The sequence below is a fragment of the Scophthalmus maximus genome, chromosome 2 (assembly GCF_022379125.1).
Source record: "Scophthalmus maximus strain ysfricsl-2021 chromosome 2, ASM2237912v1, whole genome shotgun sequence".
Lineage (NCBI taxonomy): Eukaryota > Metazoa > Chordata > Actinopteri > Pleuronectiformes > Scophthalmidae > Scophthalmus > Scophthalmus maximus.
The window spans coordinates 8,084,109-8,106,779 of record NC_061516.1 but is presented as its reverse complement, the minus strand read 5'-3'; the positions used below and the strand labels follow the sequence as shown (position 1 = coordinate 8,106,779).

Here is a 22,671-nt window from a genome sequence, read left to right as displayed (position 1 = left end):
CTCCACCCTGTTTTCACTCACGTCCTTCTCCCAGAACAGAGACATTATCAGTTGCCACTAACAAAAATATTTCTATCTCTTCAAATGAAAGCATCTGCCTGTCAGAATAAGAAAATCATCTGTATTTTTCTCGTGCAGACCCAAAGCAGCACTGAATTCATCCAAATAAGTGACATGTTTTGTGTGTGTCCAGAGCGCATGTATTCCTCTGTGCACTCTGGCACCCTGCTGGTGCAAAAACTGTTAATTATGACACACAATGGTACAGTGTGACACCGGGACGCCCTGCAATGTATAGGACAACGCGTGTTTCATCAGGGTCTCTCGCAGTGTGAAAGAACATGGCTACACTCCGTGGATGCGTGACCACGCATGCTTCCTCTTGGATGGCTATATTTGTGAACGGATCGTTAAGCCAGTGTGGAGGAAGTGTTGTGTGTGAAAATCATCTGTCAGCCACAGAGCGCAGAGCTCAGTTCACACTTTGGATTCCACATGCTACTTGTCACTGAATCATGGGCTCTGCAGTGGTGGAGGTATTTTAATGTAACAAATAAGATGGAAATGATATTTGTTGTTAGAATTGATATGAATTTGGGACATATATGATGTAGATGTGTAGATGCTCAGGTAAAAAGTGCTTCAGTTAAGGAGTTACAGTGGAGTGGTGGGTTACACTCATATGCATATATGGACATATATGGCTGTGGCTCAGGACGTAGAGTCGTTCGTCCTCCAACCCAAAGGTTGGCGGTTCGATCTCAGCATCCGCCAGTGCACATGCCGTTGTGTCCTTGGGCAAGACACTTAACCCTAACTTGCTTCTGACAGTGTATGAATGTGTATGATTGTGACAGAAAAATGTGCGATAAATAGCAGCGCTGTACGAATGTGTGTGAATGGGTGAATGTGACTTTCCCGTAAAGCGCTTTGAGTGGACTATATGACTAGAAAAGCACTATATAAATACAGTCCATTTATGAGATATTGCTATATCTTCATGAGATGTGCCGTGGAGTTGTGTCCCACAGGCTCCCTGAGAAATTAATCCTCATTGACCTCAGCCATTTTTAATTAAAAAGTGGGTTGTAATTGAGTTTTCAGTTAACGGCTCTTTCACTTGGAACAGTATACTATTCTCAGTCTTACAGCGCCATCTAGTGGTGCATCCAGACAACACCACACTGTGGGCGGGAGAGATCACGCAGATCCTGCCAACATGTTTGAAAAGGGTTTGACACTAATGGTAAATCAATATAAATGTATTTTTTGATACCCAAATAAGTAAAAAGATGAGCAGAAACGGAAATAACTGCTTGTAGTTGCCTGGTCTGCTTTATGCTCACATTACAGCTATGTGCACGCATGTTAAACGTCACTTTATAGTCGAGTACATAGCTAAGTCACTGTTTGTGCATTTAATTCTGACTAAGGCATGAAGTAAGACCCAGCAGGGTGTGGAGGAAAGTGATAGCTTTTAGCGGTCACATATGCTACTTCTAGAGATTATGCACTTTCATTTCATTTCAAAAATATGACAGTGCGTGATCAAATATGACCAGAGCATCTGTGATGGTTAATCCCATACAAATCAGCCAAACTCCCTCTCTCCATAAGTTGCCAGCATGTTTTAGAAGATCCAGAGTGAATGCATAGTAAATATAACATCAGATTGTAGATGTAATTCATATTCCTTATTAAGCATCAGGCCCTTGTCTGTTCAAGTGTTTGCTCCTGCTTTTGAATTTAGCAGTTTGAAGTTCTCCTCTCTTCCTTTCTAAGTTCCGCCTGAGTCCTGTGAGGAAATACAGTTTCTGAGCGTGCCTTGCCATACTTGAGTCATGTAATGATGTTAAGTCATTCTAATTCTTTGATATAATGTGGAAATTGTCAAGGCTTTTTTCACTGTGCAACATTGTATAAATCAAACGGTTGCAGTTTGAGGACAACTCCAGAGACTTTGGTATAAATGACTCATAAACATCACAGATGTTGAATGGATAGGCGGAGTAAGGTTAAGGAATTAAGCTGCCATTATTAGATTGTTTGTTTTCATCATCTGCAAATCCATCGTCTCGGTGTATTTCCCAATCTGAATCAAAAACAGCTCAAAGTATCATTTCATTCTTTTCTAAAAAACTGCTCTCAGTGAGGAAAAGTGCTTTTGTCGGGTATTATTTTACTCTCACATACACTTTTGATGCTCTGTTGAGTGTCTTGATCAATACGACAGTGTGTGTGAGATTGAGTCAATATAAACTACACTGTGTGTGTGTGTGTGTGTGTGTGTGTTCATGGTAATGAAGGATTGTGTCAGCCAGTCCAACAGTGTGGCTCATTGATGTGTTTGGACAACAGTGGAATAAGACACTGTACACGACTTCGGATACACGTGTCTCTTGTTCAATGTTGTTGTTGCTGTCGGTGACATGCTGCTCAAATGCTCTGCATGTTTGGAAGCACGTACCTGCAGAACATGCATATATGTTTTCTTTTTGTACTTTATAATAAATGTCGACCCCCTGATCCTCGACGTAGTCCCAGTTTTTAATTTTAGCCCTCTATGATTGAGATTGTCACCGCTGGTCTTGGGCATCAAGACTTTGAGGGTCAGCTTGGTTGATATGTGCATACCAGCTAAATACGTATAGTGCTGTGCATACATCGGTAGTATGTAAAACAAAGCCTTCCGACCAATTGAGGACAAGTTCAATGACTGATTATGCTTGTAATAATTTTAATCTCCGCAGAAATGAGACTTTACGGGAGGGGGAGGATGGTCAGGGTGATGGAGCAGTAAGAGAGATGGAAAGAGACAACCGGGCAATGTAGCAGAGAGAGAGAGAGAGATAGGGAGAGAGAGGGGGGGGGGGGGGGGGTATATGGTAGTGACAGTATAAGAGCATTGCGTTTGCCTCTTTCTAGCTTTCTTGCGTAGTCTCACTGTAGCTCGTCTCTTCCGTGGTTTGTGCGCCGGCGCTCGTGCCAAAGTGGAATCTGTCCAACCGGTCCATTTCTCAGGAATGTCTCCCATAGTGAAAAGCCCAGAGTGCACCCCGCTGCTGTGCCACTGCAAAGTTGCCTGCACCAACAAAACTTTGTCGTTGATGTTTGGATGCAAGGTAGGTGACAGACAACCTTCTCTTCATCCAGAACAATTTTGACAGTTACTGATTTTGAGTGGTGGTGGTGGTGGAGATCTTACTTTCAGTGGCTGGTATCTTAGTATTATCCTGTATTCAGAGCGCTACCACTGAGTAGTATCATGTATTCAGAGCGCTACCACTGAGTAGTATCATGTATTCAGAGTGCTGTACTGAGTAGTATCATGTATTCAGAGTGCTGTACTGAGTAGTATCATGTATTCAGAGTGCTGTACTGAGTGGTATCCTGTATTTGGAATACTGTACTGAGTATTATCTTGTATTCAGAGTACTGTACCGAGTAGTATCCTGTATTCAGAGTACTGTACTGAGTATTATCCTGTTTTTTTCAGGGTACTCTACTGCGTATTATCCTGTATCCAGAGTACTGTACTAAGTAGTATCCTGTATTCAGAGTACTGTACTGAGTATTATCTTGTATTCAGAGTACTGTACCGAGTAGTATCCTGTATTCAGAGTGCTGTACTGGGTATTGTCCTGTTTTCAGGGTACTCTACTGAGTATTATCCTGTATCCAGAGTACTGTACCGAGTAGTATCCTGTATTCAGAGTACTGTACCGAGTAGTATCCTGTATTCAGAGTACTGTACTGAGTAGTATCCTGTATTCAGAGTACTGTACTGAGTATTATCCTGTTTTTTTCAGGGTACTCTACTGCATATTATCCTGTATCCAGAGTACTGTACTGAGTAGTATCCTGTATTCAGAGTACTGTACTGAGTATTATCTTGTATTCAGAGTACTGTACCGAGTAGTATCCTGTATTCAGAGTACTGTACTGGGTATTATCCTGTTTTCAGGGTACTCTACTGAGTATTATCCTGTATCCAGAGTACTGTACCGAGTAGTATCCTGTTTTCAGGGTACTCTACTGAGTATTATCCTGTATCCAGAGTACTGTACTGAGTAGTATCCTGCACTGTCCTGTGGTGCTACAGTATCTCTATGATATACCTGATGAAGTGAGACTCTGATTGGGTTAAGGATTACACTGTTAGTTTCCTACTTCTATAATTGGACAAGTAAGAAAACTATTTTATTTTGTATTTCTGAAAATAAATGCGAGTACTTGAACCGTTCTGTTTTTCTGTCTGCAATCCTTGAAGCTCTGTTAATGCTTACTGGGGCTTAATGAGGGCATATTTACGACTGCTGTAATATTTCTGCATCCCTGTGCTGTCATGCTTCATTGATCATGGTGACAGGTCAGAGTTACTCCTCTGCCTTAATGTGCTGTAATACAAGTCAAACACTCCTCCTCATTCTCCCCTTTCAGTGGATTTGTACCATCACTTTTCTTTTCCTTCTGTGTCAGGCATGAAGTGTCACCATTAGATTTTGATATAGATTCAGAAAGTGCATATTTGATGAATTCATTTTTCCAACAATAATTTGAAACTTTTACTTTCACCAGTTTACTTTCTGAAATTGTCTGAAACTAAATTCTCAGGATAATAGCCCAGTCTGTCACACCAGCTCTGCTTTGATTGGCTGTGGTGAGCCAACATTGATGCATGGAGCTGACACAGTGTGTGCTAACGGCTGCATGGGATTGGTTCTTAAACAACGACTGACATTATGTATAATTCAAGATCAACTTGAAATACTAGAGTTAAAAACACTACATGAGAAGCCGTGTTGTTTAGCAGGTCAATAGGAAGTGGTTTGGTTTGGTGAGGTGATGCAAAAGCATGTAATAATGCAGAGCAAAAGAGCTTGAGCAGGGAAGATCGTGGGGTATATGTAGTGGAAGTTAAATATTATAGTGTTTGTGTCATTATGAAAGTCATACACAGATAATGCATGTTTTATCATCTTAACAATTGTAATAACATGTGTTGTGCTAATTGTGTCTTTACTTATTCAATGTTTCTTCTTTTACTCAAGATTCATAGTTACAGTTCCTCACAAAGAGATTCTCAGATTTGACATTTTGAATGTCAGAAAGCAGGAAGTGAGCTCTGGTATTAGATCAGAGCCAGTTGATAGATACATGACTTGGTGGTTAAACTGTGGTTTCTGATAACAGCTTCATGCACCTGATGACCCACCAGGGCTCAAATTTTGGTCAATGAACTTTTGAGCTTGTAAAGTGATGTTCATAAATAATTCCAAAGCTGTCATCGTAAATCAGTCTTGTAAACTTGTAAAAATTAATATGGTAGATAGATGGACGATGGCCTGGTATCATCCGTGGCCGAGGAGGGTTTCATGACATTTGGTGATGTAGGAAATAATAGTAAATATTGAACGTGTGGGGATGTATGCAAATGCAGCCTGTGCCGTCATCTGGATGCTTGCTATAAATTCCAGGGCCTGTGACTAAACGATGGAACCAACCTCTCTCTGATTAGACAGTTTCACTCTGCTTTGCAATTGGATTTTGTGTGTCCAATCAGATTCAGGTGTTAAGATTCCACTGATGTCATGCCCTCCAGTTGGTATACACTCTCATGATGACAGTGTCTCATCGTCTCACACAAAATGTAGGATTTGTGTCGCAAAGAAAAACCTATAAGGATGGTGTTACGTTGCACCTCTGGATCTTACAGTAGAGTCTTCCAGACTTGTTTTCCTGTCTTTCCTCCTGCTTGTTCTCACTTTAACAGAGATCATTGGCAATGTCATCAATGTGTGCTGCTCTAAAAGCACATTTAGCTCTTCCTAAGCAGCACACATTAAGCGTCTTGCTCCTGATCTTGGGGTTTAACTGAATGTGAAAACTGGGAAACTGACTTCTGCTGACCATGAGCTTTGGAGTTTCTCGGACCGAATGCCAAAATGTGGTCTGCTAACCTACTGCAATTGGATAATGCTGATGATCAACCTGAACACAGGAGATATCAATGCAAGCCTTATCACTCAGCTGTCTTTTGGCCGTTGGGCCGCTATTGGTGGGCTATAGTTGGGTCCTCAAATGTAGTTAAGCACTGCCACCCCCAGGGCTTCTTTTGGGCTGTACCCCATCTTGTTTAGGCCCATTGGCATGCCCGTCAATTGGTATGCCCTCCAGTTGGTATTTATAGGCTACACTACATGTAAATGACACAAAATATAACCAAAATCTAGATCTAAAACCAAATTGAAGAACCCCCCTAGTTCAATAAAGATGATGTGATGAGTGGAAGTCAGGTGGCAGCATTGTCATTAAGCATGTGCATGACACGTAACAGCTAGACTTCAAGGGTTCTTATCTATATAGCATGAATTGCTTCAGATGATTTGTTTGTGGGGGGTGGGGGCTTACAAAGTAAGGCTAAGAAGAACACTATTTGACAACAGAAATGTGTATGTTTGACTGTAGAAGCAAAAAAAGCAGCGTGCAGGTGCTCCTTCATTTTCACACGATTCAGCTCTCCCTCCGACTCTCTGTAGGAATTAGGACTTAAACAGAGAATGGAGGGAGATAATCTTACTGTAGATATATAAAGCCACAGAAAGAGGTCAGTGCACACAACCACTAGGAGATCCCACACTCAATCTGCACAGAGGCTCTGAATCTGCCCTTGGCCATGCCACCCTACATTTCCATCTCATCTCGACTCTGGTGGTTAATGCTGTAGAAGACGTCAGTGAGCGGGGGTCCTCTCCGTGGCCATGACAACACCTCACGTGAGAAGCTATGTTGTGCGTTGTGCATTATCTCCTTTAAAGGGGCAGTAAGCGAATCTAAGGCAATGCACGTTTTGTAAAAATCAGCAAATATATCCCTCAATCTATATGATGACGTGACACCCCTCCACACTCTTGACCAAATGGTCCTCGAATAGTGATAGTGGCTACTTTTGAATATTCTATTGTAAATAACTGGGTTGAGATTGACAGCCATTTTTGACAGCTTTAATACTGTAATTCCTGCCCCTTCTTGATTTTGATTGGTCGGTGAGAGGGCAGTGGCATTGATGATCTCAGCAGTAATCCAAAAGTTGCAACACCAAAAGCGCTGAGTGCAGCAGAAAAAAAAGAAGCTGTACACTGGGAGGGCGTTTTTGTGCTGAGGACGTTGAGCATGTATTTTCTATACAAATGTATGAATTGTATGAAGCGTTGACAGCTGCCTGTGGACTAAGGCCATTATTCAGCCTCTACACACCAGAAATAAACTGATGGAGTAACATTGGAGTAATCTAGGAATTCTACATAGAGTTTTGGCCGGCTGTTCGATCCCTGCTTCCACCCATTCCGCATGCCTTTGTATACTTTGGCAAGGCACAGAGCCCTAAATTACCTCCGTCGGCTCTTCCGGCAATGTGTGAATGTGACAGAAAATGTGATAGCAGCAGCTGTGTGAATGGCTGGATGCGACTTGTACTGTAAACCACTTAGAGTGGTCGATAAGACTAGAAAAGCTCTATATGAATTCAGGCCATTTACCATATTTACTGTCTCTTGTAGCCTGCATTTGTTGCCAGGGTAACAGTTTTATCACTTCATTTATCCACTGGAACTTCTCTGTGCCCCAGTTAATTTTCATTTGTCATACTTTCATGACTCCTTCCATCTCAACCCCCCCCCCTCTACCACTCCAATAGACCTTAAATTAAATGAAAACAGAAATGAATTGAGCACAAAATGATGCACTTTCATCTCAGGCTTCATACACATCATGTCACCACCACACCTCTAACTCGGTTGTGTAACCAGAGCATGGGTGAGTTTACCCAGTGCTGTAATGCCACTCAGTGTATTATCGGTCACTGGGCTTCTCTCAGGCTTGAGGTCAAATGCCGTGAATCGGTTCAGTAGATGTGTTCTTTAGCTCACAGCCTTCGTTTATCTTCGTGCTTACTGTAGCACTAACAATTCACCTCATTATAGCAACTCCACCGTCGGGGTTTATCCGTGTATTGCTGCCTTATCATAGACTGTGTATAAAGATGGACAACGCATCTCCAATTCTCTTGAGGAACTTCCCCCTTCCTTTTACTGTTTAGTCGTATTACTCTCCCTGTTGTTAAAACTGTTCGTAATAAGGTTAAAAATTATTATTATTATTATTATTTTTTATTATTTTTAGACTGGTTATTTATTTTTTACTTGGATGATCCTGTCAATTGCATATGCTTGTCTCAAATATAAAGCCATGCGCGTCTACAGGGTGCGATTTATGAAAAAAAGCAGAGGGGGGATTTCTCTTTCATGTGTCCCGGGGTATCGAACCCCGGACCTCCACATGGGTGAGTCGCAAGCGCTTGCTTTAGCCGCCCGCACGACTCCTAACGTGTAAGCGAGGGAGGTCCACACACGCTGAATTTGCACTCGACCGGCTGAACCACCGCAACATGTGCACAACAAAGCAAAACATGCAAGAATTGAATCCCCCTTCCAAATATTCGTGCTTGGTGACATTCTGAAAAGCCGTGCAGCGATCAAGGCCGATGGAACCAGGATCATTAGGTAAATCATCTATTGTCTCGCGAACACGAGCGCCGACAGTGGCTGGTCCATTTCGGGTTTTATCGTATAGCACTGTAGACAGATATTGTAAATGTTACAGCGCTTTAATTAGTTTAAAAAAATTCTATTTCAGGTATTTTGTATGGTCTATTGGTGAAGTAGCATTGATCACTTTGAGAGGGGGGGAATAAGTTTTGTCTCCCCTGGGGATGAAAATCATTTAGCAAAGGTGGGGATATGAAGACCATGCTTACCGCTGGCATATCGCACCCTGCATGTCTGAGTACACAAGGCCGGAACAGTGAAACTGCGAATGGCTCGTTAAATCAGTGTGGGCTGTGGCTGTGTAGTAGGTGGAGCGGGTCATCCACTAACCAGTTTACATTGGTTGAGAGATGTGCATATATGCTACATAAAATGTGTGTGTGAAAGGGTGGATGTGCCTTGTAGTATAAAGCGGTGGTCGTACTCATGCAGTCCATTTACTGGTACATCATAGCTATAGGGGTGTTACTGCCACCGCACCACAGCCTAATGTTGATGACAACATCTGGAGACAACTTTGACACGTTTACATGACATGGAGGAAGTTCATCCATGAAGAAAGATGACAGTGAAGCTCACATAAAGCGGCATACTCCTCCTGCTGGTAAACCGTAGTGTCCACTGGTTTAGGTCTTGACTGTAAATGAATTATGTCTGAGGTAAACAACTATGGTCTCTCTTTGAGCACGGTGAATCGCTGATCTGATTTTCATCTTGTGCTATTTGTGTGGTTTCGTTTGTCGTTGGTACACAGGCATGAAAGGTCAAGTGATCCCCTGACACAGTGATGTGCTAGTTGGAAGACCCGACAACCAATCAGAACAGATGCACTAGATTAACAATAATGAATAATGATATAATATATATGATGTAGTGAGACTCAAAATTCACTCATATTTTAAGTGATCACAACGGGAACTGTACGCCTCGAACTGCGTATGATGTAAGACCAGTATACTGTAAATTCAGATGTGGTGTGCTTGTGGTTTCTATGTATAGATCCTCTCCTCCCTCATTTTAATTTGCCATGGTAAGCCAAACAGCAGCAGGAGCTGCAGACACCTGCCCCCATCCCCCTGTAGCAACACCCAGTGGACACAACATCTGTGTTAGGGAACTGCCTGCTGCCTACACAGCCCTAATGCACACGGACACTGCTTCTGGCCTCCTCGTGTCCTTCCATTGAGAGGATGGAAAGGGAGGGCGTTTTGATCAGTCCTCACTTTCTGACAGACCTTCACAGGACTCGTTTTTAGGTTTCAGATCAGGATCAGGATCAGGAGAGGTTTTGGGGTAAGGATCAGGCACTAGGTTGTGATGGGTCAGGTTAGGGTGAAGGGCTAGTGAATGTCCTGTGTCAATGTGTGCCCTCACAAAGCTACAAATACAATTGCGTGCTATGTGACATGGGGAAAACCTAGCCTAGACTAATACTCAAATACGTCTTAGTCTGGGACCTCTCTGTTCAGAGGCGGCGTTACCAACGGACGCAGGCGAATCACGTGACGTCTGTTCAGCGACGCAAAACTGTCAACAGACCAGAGCAGAGAGGAGATGTCTGTGATGATGACTCCACAATGTCTGTCCTCCAGTGTTGCCCTTTTTGTGAGAGAAATTTGGAAATACCAGGTACTTTTAGTCAAATGCTTGATCGTCAGTGGCAGCAGCCGTGGTTGTTTACAGAAGTGGCTTCCGTCCGCGTCGTGGTATAAACCCCGCCCACTATCAGATAAGCGCTTGTGATTTCCCATAAATCTTCTGGGTCGAGTTTCTGCTTACATATTTGTTGTATGTGGATTAACAAAGGCAGTTGCATTTACACTTGTTTTGAGTGTGGTCACAATGCATCCCTGACCACCTCCGGAGGTCTTTTCCCCGATTGGATTCTTTAACATCGTACATGATTATACTAGGAGATGTTTCATGCATGAGAAAAACAGCTCCGTTACAGAATGAACCTCTATTTTTAGTTGCCCTGGTAGCTGATATGTCACGGGCCCAGAGCTGCTTCCTCCCAACATTAGAATGCATCTCCATACATTGCTGCCCTCTAGGCATCATCACTGGGGAGTTACAATGGGTTTGCATCTCAGAGATGCAACTATAGTCACACTCTCTGTTTGAAGAGAGTGAGCGGCTCTGGCTCAGGAGATGGAGACGTCCGTCCACTCACCAGAAGTTCAGCGGTTCAATTCCCCGCTTCCCCCAGTCAGTATGCCAAAGTGTCCTAAATTGCCTCTCGTGGCTCTGTATGGATGTGACAGAAAAAAAGGTAAATAGCAGTACTGAATGAATAGAAAAAGGTCTAAATAAATACAGTCCATTAATCATCACTTCTATTTTATTTCTCTCAGTCTGATGTGTCCATTAATTACTGTTTAGTCTCAGTGTGTGCTGATTGGCTTTGGGAGGCACTCTTCCTCTTTTGTTCGATGATTTGGTCGGATGTCCCCTTGACACCAGGTTCCAATCTCCAAATTCACACTGCAAACTCACCATGCTGATGAGTGCAACTGTGATAAAAGTCTCATTCAGTTAGGATTTAAAATGAAGAAGTGGGTAACAATTGTGTCACTCCAGAGGTGTTGGTCAGAAATGTTTTGATGAGGCTGTATACGTGAAAAGACCGGACAATTTTTACCAAACAATGTTTTTAATGACGCAATCACGAAGCTGCCAGCGTGGAATTGCGGTGCACGCAACATGGGTGGAAGCATTGAAAATGTCAGAGAATGACGTGAAAATACCTTATGATCTGCCCGCGACATTAACAGTAGATGATTTACACAGGTGTAATTATAAAGGTATTTGTTGGTAATTCTTATTTTGTTATAAATGGTGCGTCTTAACAAAATCCTTTGTGAACTACGGAACTAGACTGACAAGCCAAAGATCCCTCTCCTTCACCAACTTGTGTTTGTTCCAAGCTGCCATTTGGAGCCTTGACTGTAGTATTTTGGACAGCGCCAACTTTTTGTTTTGCTTTTTTTAAAACCAGAAAAAAACATATTTGGAGTAGTGGTGGGCCTGAGTGAGAGTTCATCCACTGCACATCCATCTGCAACCATATTGGACGGTTGTGGCTGTCAGTCTATCCTCTGTTTTAAACCGCTCAAGAAAATGTTAACTGATGTTATGAATCAAGTGAGAAGTGGGTCATTTTCTCATAGACTTCTATAGAAACAACTGCAGTAGTGGAGTCGCCCTCTGCTGATCATTTTAGAGAATACAGGCTTCAGGTATGGGATTCGGTGACTACGTCTATTTTATATACACTTAATGTGGTTTGTTGTCATGTCCTGACTCATCTGCGGCCACAGCGAACGGAGTTTACTGTACTCTTCCTCCGCCCCCTCCATCTTCACCTGCACCTGTTGCCTTCATCCTTTTTCTTTAAAAAAAGAAAGAAGCTTCTTTTATCCAGGGCCTTCAAGCCAGTGAATTAGTTCTTGAGTTACCAGTATTCATACTCTCTGTCTCTCTCTTTCTCTCTCTCTCTCTCTCTCCTTGTGTGTGTGAGGTAGATCTGCATCTTGAATCACACACAGAGGAAACAAAACCTACTTGTGTTTTGAATCGGTGGTATCTTGTTACTTTCCACGTATGACCAGGCGTTCATTCAGAACATTTGGGGGTGTGGCCTCGGACGCCAACGCCTGAGGTTCACCCCAAATCACAGCTCTACCACGCAACAGTTGAATTTAGCCATGACCGTGTCATGGGATGAAATGGTGCAAATCGCCTCTCTTCATCTGTTGCTGTCTCCGTGTTCCAGTGTGCAATCACCCTCAACGTGACCCGTCCTGCATGTGCTGTGGATCAGTGTCAGCCTCCTGCGGGTGCTTCTGTATGGGTGTGCCTGGTGTCGGGTGCCTGGGATCTATGACGTGACTGATTGTTTAGGCACGTTTTCTCATGTCACACCTGCTCTGTTTTGTTCTCCGTGGTCACATGTGGTCCTGTTGCTCTCTCCAGAACAGGCCACCAGCAGTACAGGGGTCACCCCACAGAGACCAGCCCCCACCCTGCATGAACCCTGCCTTGATGAACGCTCCCTGGGTGAGAAGGGGGTAGCTGTTCTTTTTTTCTTCACCCCATCCCAATTGCATACAGTATCATCACTAACAATCAACCACACAATCATATGTGATATGCCTGATGTTTTCAGAGATTAAAGGGGATTTCATAATCTGGATGCACTGTAATGGGATATTTGATGTTGAATTCACTGTGTCTGGACGTCTCACAACTGTGACTCTCATGACCATCTCTCTGCATTATTCATCTCAACACTGGGGTTACAAGGGTCCATTTTGTAATAGCAGGGATTTAAACTTGTTATGAATATTCGAGGAAACACAGACAAAAAAATGGAATCGTCCGCTCCTAGTCCTGGATCTATTAGTTGGGATGAAATAGAAAAATGATCTGTGACATAAAACAACCGCACTGTGGAAGATGTTATGAAGAGCAGAAATCTGGAGTGAGCAATGTTATCATGTTCTTATGATGTAAACTTCCTCTCGTTAACTTTTTGAATAAATGTAAGTTCTAATAGAACATTTTTAAACATGTACTGTTTGTAAATGTAGATTTAGCAACTTGTAATACATGGCAGTGAGCGGGGGAAACCATAGAATCTGTGTAAAACAAACTTCTGTAGAATCCATAATGTAACAGGAGCATTTTGTTGCCATCCTGTCTGAATGTTAGTATCACTCCATGCTCACTCCAGTCTGTGCTGTTGTTGGGGTCAAAATGCTTTAAAGTCTAAAATGTGGATTTAAAGTGAAACCTACTTTTTAGTATATAAAGACTGCGCAAGCAAATGATTTAGCTTGAAATTGGTTTCTTTGAAATCACAACCTATATTTAGTCAGCATTTTGTCACAAATATTTATCTTTAAAAGAGCATAGTAAGTTTCTCCAGAAGGAAAATAATTATAATCTATTAATATGTCATATGACTATTTTATTTTGGTTTAGCAACAAATTCAGTTTCAAATTAAACCAAATAGCAGTGTTGTGAACCTACGACAGAGTTTAACCTGAGAAAAGTCCTAATGTTATGAAAATAAAGTCAGAATTTTACAAGAATAAAGCTGTGATTTTACTAGAAAAATGTAAATTTTGTTCCTCATTTTAACGCATGGGACTGCTCTTCTGACACTTCTCCGCTAAAATAACACAAAGACCAAATTTATGACTTTAATCTCATAATATTACAACTTTATTCTCTTAAATTTGTGACTTTATTCTCAGTCTCATTTCCAATATGGTGTACATTAGTTCTGTCAGAAGAACAATAGCAAGAGGCTTTTATCTACTCTTACTTTGCATCCCTTGTCTGTGGATTTCTTCCCCTCTCATGTCTGCCTTCTCCCCTCTCTCTTGCCGCTCGCAGCAGTACCACTACCAGGAGGACGACTCGCCGCCTCTCGACCAGGGTTTCCCACGACTCACCAACGAGGTGCGCTCCCCTGAGCTTGTGCACGTGTCCGAGAAGAACCTGTCTGAGATCGAGAATGTGCACGGCTACGTGTCCCACTCCCACATCTCTCCTCTCAAGGTCAGCCCTACCTACAACCTTTCTCCCGTCACAGAAACCATGACCCCCTGACCTCCATCCCGAGTCAGCACCATGAACGTCTACCGACACGGCCTCTCCCGCCTCTGTTTGTGGCCACAGACTGCTCAGTGTCTCTGGAGTCCATCGAATATAAGTTCACTTACTTTGTGTGTTTGGAGAGTAACGTAGAGTCACGTGACCGATGAGTGAAAATTCACAACACCCAGATACATATTTAATATCCATGTGAAGTCAGGTCTGTGCAATAATTATAATACTAGATATTAGATAGCTAGATCGAACTTACTCCAAATTACGTCCTCCCTATTTTCTGCTTGTTTCTTTCTTCTGATCCACACTCACACTCATTTGTTTTTAATCACGTTGCGTTGAGTTTTTCATTTAATTTGAGTGTCACTAGAAGAAAAAGTTATACAAAGCTTCCTTCGTTATCACTCCTTGCACACATTTCTCGCTGTGCATTGTCCGGATTCATGACGTGCCAGTGAAGTGCCCTGGCCTGGACCTGGACTCATATTCATATTCATGAGGAAGTCACTTTTCACAGTGCGAAATAACCCAGGACAACGGGACGGCTGTGCTCAGGATCAGCAGCGGTTCAGCTGACACACGGTTGCGTTTGAGCCAGCAGAGGGCGGTGTTGTTTATGTTTTGGGATTTCTTTTCTTTTTCGCTTCAGAGATCAGAGTCTATGAGTAGTGCAGCAATGATCCTCTGTGATTCAGCTCGTGTGCAGTTAGTCTGTGAGCAGAATACGTCCCGCAGGGCGAGAAGCTCTTCCTCATTAACAGGAATAATGCAGGAAGCCAGAGTGAATCCACTTCCCGTCATCCTCATCCAATCTTAACCCATTTATAATTCCCCCTTCTCCCGCCACCCAACGTGACAGGGTAACCATAACTAATGCTTTTTTTTTCATCCTGATGCATTCGGCTCAGCTCCCCATCTATCTTTCCCTCCTTCTCTCTCTCTCTTACCCAAGTATACTGGCCAGTGATTTTGTCTTTCGTTTCTTACCTGCAGCCTGCACTGGTTACCCGTTTTGATCTTGCATACCCGTGTGTGACCACGGCGAACTACATGGCAAGTTTTATTTAATTTTCTTTTTTTTTATTTCACCTCAGGGGAACCTGAGTCCCCTCTATTTAATCCCCTTACTTCTGGGTCCCTGTGCCCAGAAGAGGGATGCTCCCTCGCTGTTGCATGGACTTTGTTTTGGTGTTGTGTTTAACCCGTTGCCTGAAGAAGCAGGCTTTGTCTTTTTTTCCCCCGTCATACTCACACTCTGTTGAATTAACCCCATGTGTGCTTGTGAAACCTTTTGCTTGCCACCAAACCCCATGTGCTTGTCGTGGTGTTCCTGTGACCTGGTGTGAATTTGTCTCTATGATGAGTATTTACGATCCCCTCATCTGATTTAACCTACACACACACACACACACACACACACACACACACACATATATCCAAAGACCCAGAGTTACAGCATGTGTATCGTGTTTGTTATATTGATATGATGCATATATTTATTGACTATGACAGTGTTGTTCCAGTGGGGGAAGTTGGTGGTGTAAGTGATCGAATGACTGTTGAGCTTTCGTGTTCTCGAGGAAACACGAGGTCGGTCACTAACTGAGATTTTAGCGGAGGGTTCTAAATGTCATCACTGTCTCATTAAGTAGAGAACTATGTGCACATGTGACCGAAAACCTACTGATTGACTTGATTTTAGTTTGAAGGTAAAGTATAATCTTCACATTAAAATGTATTAAGACAACTAGACCTGTGTTATAGATGTTTTTGGGTTGTGTTCTTACGTTTCACTTGTAAAACTGGAGCATTCTGTAGTTTTAATCGAGGTAACGTGCGTTTCATTTGGTCGCCTGTCAGTGGCATCAGTGTCTGCGTTTGTCAGAATATTCTAAAATGGACTTCTTGTCCAGTTGTAAGCCACTAATTCATGATGGCACTGACACGTTTTAGATCTTGGAGGTTTTTAACTATATACTGTAACCGGAAGAAGGAGTTTAATCATCAGATTTATCTGGATCTTAAGTCATCACAGAAACAAGCCGAGCAAACGTTACCGGCAGCTCAGGGACACCAGGGGCCTGTTCCAGGAAGCAGGTGTTGCTCAAACTCTGAGTATTTTAACCCTGAAAAGAGGGAAACTCTAGGTTTTCCTTTCCAGAAAGCGAGTGAACTTAAACTGTAGGTCAGTTACCATGGTAACTGACGCTGTGTACCTAACCTGCTCGCTGGCAACGCAGAGTTTCTCCTTAACTCCTCCCTTTGCCTGAACCTGATCTAGCTGTCAAACAATGACGTGTCCTTTCCTCGTCAACCCGATCGATATCGATACGGAAGCAGAATTAATTCAGTCGCCTCACGTCAGAGAGGATGTTCAGACCCGCTGCTTTCATTCCCTGATGAGTACTTAGTAGAACTTGACCGTTTCTCTCAAATCTATCACATATATGAACCATATTCTCCGACCTTATTTCAGCATTATAATATCGCGGACATGCTCCGACCAGATCAAAGTCTTTGCATTGCCCTTTTTTTCAAACAGGAGTTTTCTGTACAACAAGTTAAAATAGCCACTGACGTTTTCTGACTGACGTTTTCTGTTCACTGATGTGGAATCTGATTAAAACCATATGCCATTTTCCATAACCATACCTTACCCATCTGCAATACATTCTTATGATTCATTTTCAGCTGCAGCCATGTCATTCTTGTGCCAGTGGGATTGAAGCTAAATTAAAAATAATGAAATAACATTGGATGTTTTTCAGACGAGAGCAACAAGAATCGAACACCAGCCGCTTGCGCACCAGACAGCATCACTAACCATCGCACCAGCATCTTAGACAAGACATTTGTGGAGAAAAGATCAGATCGTTTTAAATCATTTGATTATTTTATCCAGTCTTGCATGTCGACTCGGGCAGTTCTGTCTCTCCTCCCCAGCTGCAGCTGTGATTCTCCTCTTTCTCAGAATGATCGTATTTTCTCCACAAGCACGTAGTCGCGTCTCCAACTCTAACGGCGTGACGTAGGAGGACCTTGTTTTCGCCTCGGTCGCCATGGTGACTCGTAGTATCGCAGCTCCATTGATGATGGCTCAATCAGAGTTGATCTACCTAACTCCGAACTGCTTTTCTGGAACCGAAAAATTCCGAGTTGCCCGTCTGAGAGTAGATCAAGTCAGAGTTCTGGTTTAAGGTCAAAGCTTTTCAAACCTGCCTCCTGGAACTGGCCCCAGGTGTCGGCCACACAACGCTGGGGAAACACGGATTTTGAACGTGAAGCCGCGTTACTCAGTGATTTTATTGGATTGAATGAGCGGCTCTGTTTTGAAGAGGAGGACACCTCTGAGGGGGGTGTCAGCTCCTGAACCATGAACACTGAAGGAAGCAGAAGAAGCTCACTGTAACGAGGACCACAACTCCCATGACCCCACACTGCTCCACCACGTCAACAAACTGTTTGATTGCCATTCGGCGTGCAATCCATGAAAATAGACATCGGCAGTCACGGCAAGTAGCGTGTTTGAGTCTGATTCCAAAATCGGCAATTCGTTGGGGAATGTCGACCAGATAAAGAGTTGGTTGTTTGTTTGTCCTTTTCTCGGGACATGAACGGCTGATGACAAGCTCCGTATCCCAGATTTATTCAAGGAGCTTAATTGTTCAGCTTCACCAGAACTTTACAGGACTGACTGTGGAGAGGAGTCTTTAGAGGACAGACTTCGTAGCCAGATAGTGAAGGTGCTCTGTGCAGTTGTGTTTCAGAAAGGAGGCTCACCTTTTCCAAACCAGTGCACAGCAACATCAGCATACCCGAATGAACACTGTCAGAATTGTATTTCGACACTTTTAAAGTGTCTATATGAGTCCACACCACCAAAGTGTTCATTCAACTCTTTTTGGAGAGTCGGTATCTTAACACATATTTAGTGTAACTGCCAACTCTTTTTTGGAGTTCAAATTTAACACTTACACGTGTTATTTTTTCTCAACACTTGTATGTAGCATTAGACAAAAGCTCTCTCCCTCTTTTTTAACTGTTCTAAATAGATGAAAATTAAATTCATTTTTAACTTTCTTTCAGGAATGTTAATTAAGTCTCGGCTAAGTGTTGCACATTGGACTTAACAGGCCACTTTGTGTATTCAATGCAAAAAACACGTAAATTAAGAAAACTGGCAGTATGTCAACGCCACGTTAAATACAAAACACTAGTTTGCACTTTAAGGAACATTGAGCTCAAACATGTTGAACAATGGGCGAGTCTGGAAGGCGCCTGAATCTTCCATTCGTCATTTTTCACCTCAATAATATATACAGCTCTCAACCCTTTTGTCATCAAATGAAACATTTAGGCAAAATAAATGAATGGTTAACCTATAACAGTGTCTTGCCCAGTGAAAAAACAGTCCAGGTGCCAGAAGAGAAATCAATATCAACCTTGATTTACTTCCGGGGGGCGAATTAACACCTGAAGTGCTACGTCCAGGTCCGGAGTAGAGAGTAAAGAATTCAGAGTTAATGTTCCAACAAGTAGACTTACAGGTTTAATTCAAAGACACTTCATTTTCAACTATTTCTCAACTGATAGTTAAATATAAGGCTTTCAATTCTGGCCAGTGTACAAATAAATCCTCCTTTGCTCAAATTTCCACAACATCAAATATGTTACACTTGTCCATTTGATTTCCACTCCCACATTCTGGTCTCAGTTTCAAATGAAACCTTTTGGGGTCATTTGAACTCTCATCAGCATTCCTAACGCATCACTTTGTGCGTGCGTTGGCATGGATTATTCATTGTTCTTGACGTTTTATCAATTAAAACATTTCGCTGAATGGCTGAAAAATCTATATTGAAGATAAATGGAGACCACATAGTGTCACTTCTGCTCTGCTATTTTAGTCCTCAACATTCTCGCACACCTGCTTTGGTTACTATCGACTTTCTCACGGTGTCATTTCCTGGCGGGTTGCCTCTCCCATCACCACACGGACGAGGGCCTGACGGTGCTCAATGTGAGTATGGGGATGGCAGAGTGAGTGAGACGGGTGTGTGAGGGGGCCAGGACTCATGGGATACTGTGCTCAGCCCCCCCCCCTCTCTGCCTTTGGGACTGAAGAAAGAAAGATCACTTTAATACAGCCAGTGTAATTGTGAAGGCAGCAGGGAGGCAGGAATTATAGTTTGTCTATGACCTGAGGAAGTGCATCCCCTCCTTCAGCGGCCAAATTAAGCGCCGCAGATCGGCGAGTGTGACTCAGCGGAGACATTATTGATTCTAAGTGCTGCGCTGCTCATCAATCGAACAGCCCCTTTCCATGGCAATATCAGCTTGTAAAACCGCATGCATTTTATCTGGCAGCTATCGCTCCGCTCTCAATCAGTGCGGGTGACGTTTGTGAAAAATAAATAGCAGTTTAATGAAGGCTGCCCAGCAAGGGTCAGCAGGGGTCAAATCAGCAGTTCACTTTCCTAGAACTAATTTTCATCCCACTGGGCATGAGGCAGCCTCTGCTGATCCACTCCCCGTTGTCATATTCCCTCCGCGCTCTTCTTATCCGCACAACGGGAGGCCCCCGGTCGCCTCGCTAAATATCTCAGATTGGCTTTTCAAGCCACCGTCGGTGAGTGGGGATGTGGATAGCAACTGTGCCACCAGCAGCAGCGCACCGATGAGGATGAGGGAATCGTTTCCAGTCCAGCTCTGCACACTTCATGGTGACGTAGTGCTTATATTTGGTAAACGGAAAAATCACATCCAATTTTTTTAGAGTGGCTTTCCTGTACAAAAGGAAGTTTATTTTATAGCAACAAGGAATTCATAGTGCCTCATGTTACAGAATATGAAGGTCAGGGTTAGCATTTCATTATTAGTTGATATAGACCGAACCTGGGCTGCAGCGAAGACCTAATGTTTCTGTCACTCAACACTGACGTGAAGGCTACACTGAAACATGGTGCATCTGTGCAATTGTCATTCTGTACTGTAGTACACGTAGCAACACTGGACTGTAGTTCACAGTTTTACTCATTCACTTTTTGCTCGATTCTTGAATGAGGATTCTTTTCAATACAATATGTTCAAATTTCTGAACATTAAGTTTGTCTTTCACAGCAGATTAGAATGGAAATTGCACTTGTTTTGGCGCACGTGTGGAAAAGAGCAAATGCAACCGTCTCGAATTTGCAAAATAGCCACTTGCACATGACTCACTGATCGCAGCTGATCCTCAGTGAAAGAGTCATCCATCGTTGCAGTCATCAAGTGCTTTCACGGGCGGCGGTGGCCCAGCAGGTAGAGCAGTTCGTCCACTAACCCAAAGGTCGGCGGTTCGACTTTAGCTTCCCCTAGTTCACATGCTGATGTGTCCTTGGGCAAGACACTTAACCCTACATTGCCTCTGACGGCTCTTCAGTGCATGAATGTGTCTATAGTCAAGTGCTTTGAATGGTCAAAAAGACTAGAAAAGCGCTATATAAATATAGTTAATTCCCATGCAACATGATCCATTCATTCGTCAGACGCACACGAATATTCCATAAATATCAATGACATGGGATATTTTGGATTTTTTATCAATGATTATTATGACAATCAACCAATCACTAGCGATCACACTCAAGTTTGAAAGCATGATGTAAATTGGGAGCTTGCCCACAGCACCATTTTTTTAAAAACATGGAGGAAACCCCTGAACAGCGGCTATACGCTCGTTGAAAGGGAGAAGAGGTGTGGTGGTAAGAAGAAGAAGAGGAGGTTTCAGATTTCTCTGTTGGATGCCATGAATGCTGCTTGTGAGGACATCACAGGGGATCGCTGCATGGGGATGGTTGCCCAACTAAAGGAGATCTTCTCCCCCCAGTACATCGTAAGGGAAAACTTCAGACGTGATGGTGAAGAAAATCTCTGGCCAGACCAACAGGAGCGACAGGTTGACGAAAAAGATGAGAAGGTGCTGTTGACTGTTGAGAGGAAGTACAATCGTTGTTGTGTCGTTACTATCGCAGATTCCTTTCATGGTTTCTGCTTAGATGTCATGTGGCGAGTTTTCCGTTCACTGTGTGATTTACTTGAAATTTGACAGTATCTTAACACAATAACAAATAAATTGACTGTAAACATACAGTACAAATGTGCATCTCTTTTTTCGCTGCGCTACATTATTGAGATTTCATTTATACTTTCACCTACTGAATCTTTAGATTCAGATGTATCTACTGTCGCCAATAAAGTTGGTATAAATATTTTTTACCTCTTCTCATGAAATGATTGTGACAATGGGATTTATTCTTAATAGATGAAGTGTATATCCTCTCAAAACGTTATTGATCAATCTCTTTCAAACATATCACAGTGAAAATTAAACCCCAATTAACCTTTGCAAACTGTTAATATTCCAAGGAAATCAGCAATGTTGGCTTGTCTGTGCCCGTCCTGTCGGAGTGCAGGAACTCTTTGGCGTATTGCAAGTTGTGTCGGACGAAGCATTGCCTAGGTAACTTCTGTGTCAAATTTGGTTGAATATGTTACAGCCAATTCTGAAAACGTGGACTTACTGCATATAGACGTTAAGCAAGAAAAGTACAACACAGCGAATGTCTTGCGCCAAACAATTGTTAAGCCTGAATTCTATGTTTTGAAGCTTGAATGAAGTGTTTTGTGAGTTACTACCTTGAGTAGTTCCACTTTGAGTTCAGAAAATGTTTTAACAATTGAGCCAAAGTAATTGAGGAAAAACTGTGCCGTAAAGAAATGTCAAAGTTAAAGGGAGTCAGCGCCAACTCATCTTGAGATGTGATTTTTGAAATGAAACATGGATTTTAATAACAGGGCAGTGTAGTTTGTTGTCAGAATGACATCTTTCCTCCTAGCTGAGAATCATATCAGAGCGAATAAGAAGGCTTCGAGGCAGTGAACCTGTTTGTTGGCCTGACTTGGCTGAACCTGGGGCCTTTGTCCTACATTAATTGGCCTTAAAGCAGCACTATGTAGTTTTACCTTACCTTCAAAATCCTTTTGTACACAAACTCATAATGGGGAGAATGGCATATCTCTGCCACAGAGCTCCCGGTTCGCCTCAACACGCGCTGTACTGTCAATTCGGTCTACCGAGCAGGACACTTGCGACACGCTCTATGACATACGTCACACCCCAACAACCAGAGCTCGCAGCCAGCTGGTGGAGACGCATCACTGTGCTGGACCTGCAGTTGCCCCAAAAACAACCTCCGGGGCCCGGGCAAGCTGTATTTGCACTCATTTAGCGGAGGGTGGGTGCCATGCGCATGCTGTTTAGGGCTGCTGGCGGTGAAGGTGGGCTGCGGCATCTGAGGGTGACGGTCCTGAGTGAGGCGGGGGTGAGGTCGTGATAGTGGGGATTCGAGGGTGCCCTTGTCCCCTGTGCGGCCGAGTGACGATGCTCTCCTGCAGCTGTTGGAG

General features: G+C 43.0%; 1 protein-coding gene across 19 annotated transcripts in view; it reads left to right on the top strand.

The window, feature by feature from the left end:
* dlg2 (discs, large homolog 2 (Drosophila)) overlaps positions 1 to 22,671 on the top strand; it is a 179,087-nt gene that overhangs the window by 69,323 nt on the left and 87,093 nt on the right. For 13 of the 19 annotated variants that reach the window (XM_035625946.2, XM_035625944.2, XM_035625941.2 and 10 more), the window contains 3 exons: positions 12,582 to 12,665; positions 14,011 to 14,175; positions 15,220 to 15,279. In XM_035625946.2, the coding sequence (XP_035481839.1) occupies positions 12,582 to 12,665; positions 14,011 to 14,175; positions 15,220 to 15,279 (309 nt within the window). The remainder of the gene's footprint in view (positions 1 to 12,581; positions 12,666 to 14,010; positions 14,176 to 15,219; positions 15,280 to 22,671) is intronic. The other 6 variants (XM_035625966.2, XM_035625947.2, XM_035625949.2 and 3 more) reach the window with 2 other exon arrangements.